We start from the raw sequence: 8,245 nt of genomic DNA on the forward strand, positions 1-8,245 counted from the left end.
GGTCAGTCAGGACAGTAAATTGAATGCCAGTAAATGTATTTATCGCATTCGACTGCATCGCTCATATTAGCATACTAGCCATTTAATGCAAATTAAAGTGTCACTCTCCCTCAGTGGTTAGGACGTTAGGGACGTTGCATCAAGGCAGCGAAGGCACTGTTTACCTACTGTAAAGCCTACTTTCCGTTTGCTGTACGGATGCCGTTGTTCTACCTGACAAGGGCTGCAGGTGCCATGGCTCGGATCTATGGTTGCTCTAATTGTTTTTACCACAAGGTGGCGATATTTACGAACGTCACCGAGCAAAGTCGCTCTGCTGGAAACTACGTAAGGTTATAAACTATTGCTCATTCAAATCTCTCTATCTCTCTCTCTCTCTCTCATACGTTTACATTCTTCTTTATAGGCTAATATAGTCACTTTGTGAAATATACAAAGAAGTACATCCTGTATATTAATGCCACATCACTTGAACACCATAATAAGACCACTTGACACTGAACAGTAAAATGTTCAGTGTTCAATAAACGGAGTACATCTGGTCCCATTGGACGTATATGTAGTCTGTCAGTGTTGAAATACTACTGTACATTTTACTGTGTATTTATCTATCAATTACATCATCACTGAGCACGGTTGGGTCACCACATCTGATCCAGATGTTCTGTCATTTAACTTTTTTTTTTTTTTGCATTAAATGGACCCACATATGTGTTTATTCCATTTTTTTATTTTTTAAAGGGAGCTCCATTGAAAATATGCTGTTCCCTTTCACTGGTGCTTGTGTGTGAAGCAGTGAAGCAGCCTGTCAATATGTCGACTGACACTACATTATTGATGGTGACCTGTCCTGGACAGAAGTGCAGTATGGTCAACCAAGGAACCTAATCCCGTATCCCAAAGCATGTTAGAGGAGAGGAGGGGGGCGCGGGGACACATCAGTATTCTTTATACAGGAACATTGAGAAAATCCTGGCTTTCAACTCGCAATTTTACCGCTTTCATACTGTTGAATATTCTCTCTCTGTCATTTGGGTTTTTTTAAAGCCCATTGTATTTGCATTCAATAACACCCAGGGGATCAGAATAATACAAAAAAAACCATTCTGTCCGTTTTGAAAGGGAAGCACAGTTTTGCTTGCAGTACAGTGGACTGCTGTATTCTGCTGTGTTCATTGTGTTTGGACTATTTTTATCAGCATGGTCACCATGTAAAAAGCTGAATTCCTTTCCTTCAGACATCCTCCTGCGTGCTTTTCCTTTGGCTGACTGTGTAAAAGAAGAGATTAAACACTCACTTTATTTACACTAATAATAAAACGGCCTTAAGATGGCTGACTCATCCCCCTCACTGAAATGACCGCTTTGTGTCACGCTGGCTGCCTTCAGTGAGTTTACTGTTTCCTCATCAGCTGGGTAAACAGCTGAATATTAACTGCGTGCTTTAAATCCGGTTTCTGACCAGAGGGTATAATGGCAATGTCCCAACGAGGAATCAAACCTGCAACCTATCAGTTCCAATCCCTGACCGGGGCTCAGAAAAGCCCGGAAACCTTCCTCTGCTCATGCAAACACCACATTTACTTTACATTACATTACATTACAGGCATTTAGCTGACGCTCTCATCCAGAGTGTCTTACACAACTTTATAAATAGCATAGAATTATACATTTATACAAACACTTCTATTTGGAGCAAAGAAGGGACTGTGATTTGCCCACAGCAAATTTCTCTTGCACTACAAAAGATCGGTCTAATCCTTATTACTCAGCGATGACAGAATGTCCTAGACGTGTCCGGTCTTCTGAAGAATGTCTAAATAAAGTGATCGACCAGGTGTGAGAGTGCTTGAAACGCTGTGGGATGAAACTTCTGAAATGCTAATTTAAATGCGCATAAACACATCATGTGGACTTTTAATTGCTGAATTAAAGAAAGCTTATTGAGAAAGCTTCCATGTCCAGGTTTAAGAAAAAAAAGAAACACTTGTCATTCATATGCATTTTTATTGTCATCTTAAAGACTTCATTATTCTTGAGGGAAAACATTCATTAAGCATTAATCCATATATTTATAATGGTACAAAAATGTACATGTACAAGTTGCATATTTTAGTCAGAGGGTTTAATTATATAATGCCAGAGAAACAAAGATAGAAATGTGCATGTCATTGCAGGCTATTGAAAGTTTTCATAAACAGGAACTGATTGTACATTCAGCCTTGAATGACATGCGTCTGCAAGCGAGAGAATTTCAGGCTGTGCGCATATCTCGTTGGCATTCCAAGTGGCATAGCAGACTAAAAACAAGGGTCACTACATCTGGCTTCCATCTCTGAGCATTATTCCGTTGTGTCCGTACATAACTGACAATGCTTCTCTTGCTATTTACAGAACGCTATGGTGGTACATTATCTGTCGTAAACAAAAACTTGATCCACGCAAACTATTTGTAAAGTTGAAGCTGGCTGGTTGTATTAAAATATTGTTTTAGACTGGCACTGTTATTAAGGACAGGGGAACTTACAGCAGTTTTGGCCGATTCCAATTGTAATAACATGTAGAATATTAACTCTGAGGAAATGTAATGTAATCACTTACGCAGAATGTCATTTTATGAATCATTACGTTATATTACAGATTTATTACAGGATTATTACATGACTCATTCCACAGCCACACTACTCATGGCTGTGAACAGAGCTAAAAGACTTCAAATATATTTACACAATTGGATACTTGCGCCATATAAACGGCAATTTTTTTTTTACAAGATGTTGAGAGATAGGCAATGATATAAAATGTGGAAGCAAAAAACTTGAGACTGGTGGTCAGACAGCCACTACGTCAGCAGGTAACTCCCCCCATTTATACTGCAGTGCTATTGTAGTTCATATTGACTCAATATGCACTCTGATCCAACATGACGTCTAACAATATTACAATCCAGCACACAAGTTCTAAAATGAGATTTATGAAACCCCACTTTTCCATCTCTACCCAACACCTCTTTCATCAAATCAAATTTTTGCAAATCGTCTCTAAAATAACTGTATCAGTTTTTTTTTTTAGTTCTGCCTGCTTGCCTGTCTGCCTGTATTGCTGAATAGTCCGGTGCCTATTCACTGATGATGACTGCAAAGATGACTGAAGAAATTCCCCATTATTCATTAAAATTAACAGGCAACAATGTAACCTTTGAGGGAAGGCAAAAGATTGGGTCTTGATTTCTCACTGCTTTTGCCAATCCACAAACTACTTCTGAAGCTGGGCGTCTAGAAGTCTCTGCTTGCTGAGATCTCCTCAGAAATAACCATCACTTTTCATTAAGCAGCTAGAATCCATAAATGTACCTCGATTCAACAATGTGACAGACGGTAAATTCCGCAATGATTAAGACATTAAAATGTGTTTCCTGACACTCTCTCAAATGTGGCTACTGGTCTCCAACACTGAAGGAAGTCACCTTCCTTGACACATCAGGCATGCTGAGGACGAAGACCCTTAATGACCCTTTTCTCGTTGTTTGTAAGCAGAAGGCCTGATTGAGCCGGCAGTTGTCTCTACAGTTGTGCGTATCAAACGGTTAAGGGCAACAGTAAAAGATAACTTGAGTCAGATGAAAACCTTGAAATGCATGAAATGCATGGATATGACGTGATACCTGATAATGCCACACGCATCCTTCTCTCTCTCTCTTTCTCCCTCTTCCTCTCTTTCTCTCGCAGTACTTGTTCAGGGTGCGGGGCTGAAGGGGGCCGGCCTGCGTTCACAAGCTCAGGTCGACGATAACGTGTTCATAGATCTGCGTGTTGCCCTTGAAGCTGGAGGCGAACAGGAAGTCCCGGCGGTCCGTGGACACCACGGTGAAGGAGCGGGGCGCGTGGATGTACACCTCCTTGAAGAGCTCGAACGCCTTGGTCTCCGGGTTCCACAGGTAGATCCCGGAGAAGGTGTAGTCGCTGCCCAGGGCCAGGTAGTGGCGGTCCTTGAAGGAGAAGGGCTGCAGGGACATGGACCCGCGCGAGGGCAGCGCCTGCACCTCCACGAAATCCTTGCTGGTCCACTTGAGGACCTTGGAGTCGCCGATGAAGCGGGTCAAGGCCAGGTAGTGGTCCTCCTTGATCCGGAAGGCCTTGACGGCCACCGCGTCCTCCACGTTGGGAATCTCCCCCTGGGCCAGGAACTTCTGCGCCCCCTTGTTCCACTGGTAGATGACGGGGGCCTGGGACCTGCTGGCCAGGATGAGGCGGGCCTTCCCCTCCACGCTGACGAATTCGGCGTCCGTGTCCCGGAACCACTCGTGGAGGGACTGGTAGGAGTAGAAGCCCTGGTCGCTCCACTTGTAGAGCGTGGACATGCCCGCCTTGGCGCTGTCCGCCATGATGAAGAACCACTCCTTGGCGATCTGGAAGGCCTCGATGTCGTTGGGCTTGGAGACCTTGGCCACCTCGATGTCCTGGAACTTGGAGAAGCGGTTCTGGTCCTCGTCGAACTTGTAGATCCGCGAGCCGCCGAAGAGCTGGGCCACGATGACGAAGACGTGGCTCTCGATCGCCACCGACTTGCACCCGACGATCGACTGCCCTGCAGAGGGAACGACGGACGTTAGAGACCGCCGGGACTCACAGATCCGTTTGGGACTGTCTGCGTCATCCAAATGAAATGCTTCAATCCCATCCCTTTCTCGTGAACACTGTCATACTGTTATAGCTCTAGGGTTTAATCCTGTGTACTGCCACTCGAACAAAATCGCATGCCACAGCCATAAACTCTTACGATTCTGCAAATCCCTTCGTATAAAAGTATTTCCATATGGTGTTTGTGGGTTTAAACTTACAACAACCACCCAAGCCAGCCCACCCTATCCTTTCCCCAACCCCACAGCACGCTCTGAATCCCACCCTCTCCAAACCCAACCCCCCCCCACAAATAAATACAAGGTTGTAGGCTGTGAGTAAGTGGACCAGAGGAGGACCCACCGGTGATGTTGTCATACGTTCTGAAGTTCATCTCAATGTGGTCCCACTGCATGACCATGCAGCTCCCGGTGTTGGGAGAGGCGATGGCCACGAAGACGTCGCTCTTATAGGAAAAGGTGTCCACTGACAGGGACTGCACCCCCACCGACTGATGCAGGGTGAAATCTATGGGGGTTGGGGGATACAGAGTGATGAAATACAGGAAATATTGCCCAGAGATAAGACACAGAGAGCAGGAACTGGGGGGTAGCCATGAGAGAAGTAAATGTGTGTGTCTGTATGTGTGTGTGTGTGTGTGTGTGCGTGTGCATGTGTGTGTGTGTGTGTATGTGCAAGAGTATGTGTGCATGTGTGTGTTTGCATGTGTGTGTGTGTGCTTGAATGTGTGCGTGTTTGCCTGTATGTGTGTGTGTGTGTGTGTGTGTGTGTTCAGAGTCCTGCATCAAGGTCAGGCATTCTACATTTGATCCCAGGCTTTTTAATAAGGGAAAAGGTGTACATGCTTGAGAGTGTCTATCACACAGGTGCGGCTCATCCATTAATCAAACAAACTGCGTCTCCCAGCATGCACAAGGTCATGCGCTGGACAGGGCACACGGGTCAGTTCCAGGGACATAAAGAACTGATGGAATCCTGGGTAATAAACACAGCCAGCGCTGAAGCAGCTCTTCAGCGGAGCAGGTATCGGATATTGGATACTGTGTCTGTCGATCTCGATTAAGCACAATAAGGGCTTTGTCAGCTTTAAAGGGTATCGATCAGGTCCGTATCCCAGGGAACTGTGGGAGGAAGGAAGCTGAATGAATAGGCTCATTACACGCGCCATGGTCAGAGACTACAGCAGCCTGAGGACCTGTACACAGAGAGCAGCAGCCGGTACAGAGAGAGCAGCAGCCTGTACAGAGAGAGCAGCAGTCTCAGGACCTGCACAGAGAGAGCAGCAGGACCTGTACAGAGAGAGCAGCAGCCTCAGGACCTGTACAGAGAGAGCAGCAGCCTGTACAGAGAGAGCAGCAGCCCCAGGACCTGTACAGAGAGAGGAGCAGCCTCAGGGCCATTACAGAGAGAACAGCAGCCTCAGGACCTGTACAGAGAGAGCAGCAGTCTCAGGACCTGTACAGAGAGAGCAGCAGCCTCAGGACCTGCACAGAGAGAGCAGCAGCCTGTACAGAGAGAGCAGCAGCCTCAGGACCTGCACAGAGACAGCAGCAGCCTCAGGACCTGTACAAAGAGAGCAGCAGCCTCAGGTGGAGGTGCAGTTGCTCTGCAGCCTGTGCAGGTCATACCGGCCCTAGTGCATGCTGGGTAAGGTGATATGGCTGCTGGCCCCAGTGCATGCTGGGTAACGCTGACGGATGTACCGGTGGAGGTGCAGTCGCTCTGCAGCCTGTGCAGGTCATACCGGCCCTAGTGCATGCTGGGTAAGGTGATATGGCTGCTGGCCCCAGTGCATGCTGGGTAACGCTGACGGATGTACCGGTGGAGGTGCAGTCGCTCTGCAGCCTGTGCAGGTCATACCGGCCCTAGTGCATGCTGGGTAAGGTGATATGGCTGCTGGCCCCAGTGCATGCTGGGTAACGCTGACGGACGTACCGGTGGAGGTGCAGTCGCTCTGCAGCCGTTGCAGGTCGTTGAGCCTCTTGTCCTTCATGTCGTCCGGCCCGGCGCACACGATGTCCGACACGGTGGCGTTGGTGCTCTTCAGCCACGTCATCACCCACTTGGCCCGGCAGTCACACTGGAAAGCGTTGCCCCGCACGTCCCTGGTTACGCAAAACAAAAGTGGGTGGAGAAGGAGACAGGGGCGGGTCAAGAGACACGGGGGCAGGGCAGGAGACGGGGGGCAGGGCAGGAGGGACAGGGGGCAGGGCAGGGGGCAGGAGACGGGGGGCAGGGCAGGAGACAGGGGGCAGAGCAGGAGACAGGGGGGCAGGGCAGGAGACGGGGGGCAGGGCAGGAGGCAGGGGCGGTGGTTCAAAAAGAGCACACAGGTGTGCACCGTTAAGCCCAGCTCACATCAAATCAAAAGTGACACGGCGGAATCGCTACACAGACCACACCAGATCAGTGGCTAACAACAATTCCACCACTGTTTCCATAACAACCAGATATGTAGTCGGGAATAGGCTGAGCAGACTTGGCTTAACTCTGGACTGAAGATTTGACACGTTGAATCTGACCACAGCAGCCCTCAGCGGACATTCTAAAAACCCACCGGGTCAATTGCAGCACCTGCTCAGCAGGAGTTTAAACCTCAGGTTCACACCGCTGGACCACAGAACTGCATTACAACTGAAACAGCCACCCACATCTGTGAAATAAGGATGAGATGTTCCAGTTGTGATGCAGTTCTGTGGTGTTAGGCGTTCAAAGCTGAGCACAGCTCGCTGCAATCGACCCGCTAGTTTCAGAACGAAAATTCTCCTGAACTTCTAAAGTGTGACGTGTGGCTGATGATTTTTAAAAACCCAAACGGGCCTTTAGAGAGCTCGTTAACACACAGGGAGTGGAACAGGATACTCACAGCTCAATCAGAGAGTCCAGATCCGCAAAAAGGTCCCTGGGCAGGGCCTTCATGTTGTTATTGGCCAATGACCTGCAAGAGCAGCCCAGAGTGACAGGGAGAACAGCCACTCAGCTCGCAGTCGTGCAGCAGTGCGGAGAGTAACGGCATTAATGGCAGTAATGACGATCAAGGCGGTAACAGCGGTAATGGTGGTAACGGTGGTAACGGTGGTAATGGTGGTAACGGCGGTAACGGCGGTAATGGCGGTAACGGTGGTAACGGTGGTAACGGTGGTAACGGTGGTAACGTGGATGGCGTATGGTAAGGTGGTAGGTGTAAGTGGAACGGTGAATGGTGTAACGGTGGTAACAGTAACGGTGGTAACGGCGTAAGGTAGTAACGGTGGTAATTGGAACGGTAATGGCGTAACGGTGGTACGGTGATACGGTAAGGTGGTAACGGTGGTAACGGCGGTAACGGTGGAAACGGTAGTAATGGCGGTAATGGCGGTAACGGTGGAAATGGTAGTAATGGCGGTAATGGCGGTAATGGCGGTAATGGCAGTAATGACGGTATGACCGTAAGGTGGTAATGGGTACGTAAGGCTACGGGAAGCGTGTTGGGTAATGGTCTCATGCGTATGTTGTTATCGAGTGGAACTGGTGGTAATGGCGGAAGCGGACAGTAAGACGTGTATACAGGGAGACAGGCGCTCAATGGCGGTAAATGGCAAGGTAAATGGCGTACTAACAATTAA

The 8,245-nt window shown here is 48.2% G+C and overlaps 1 protein-coding gene across 1 annotated transcript; it reads right to left on the reverse strand.

The window, feature by feature from the left end:
* Nucleotides 1-1,987: 1,987 nt before the first annotated feature.
* LOC135255882 (leucine-rich repeat LGI family member 2-like) lies at nt 1,988-7,790 on the reverse strand. The gene is made up of 4 exons (XM_064337647.1): nt 7,507-7,790; nt 6,576-6,745; nt 4,983-5,147; nt 1,988-4,587 (listed from the first exon to the last, which is right to left on the reverse strand). The coding sequence occupies exons 1-4, from the start codon at nt 7,557-7,559 to the stop codon at nt 3,770-3,772; spliced, it is 1,206 nt and encodes a 401-aa protein (XP_064193717.1). The 5' UTR covers nt 7,560-7,790; the 3' UTR covers nt 1,988-3,769.
* Between the last annotated feature and the right edge of the window lie 455 nt (nt 7,791-8,245).

Source organism: Anguilla rostrata, chromosome 5, assembly GCF_018555375.3.
Source record: "Anguilla rostrata isolate EN2019 chromosome 5, ASM1855537v3, whole genome shotgun sequence".
Lineage (NCBI taxonomy): Eukaryota > Metazoa > Chordata > Actinopteri > Anguilliformes > Anguillidae > Anguilla > Anguilla rostrata.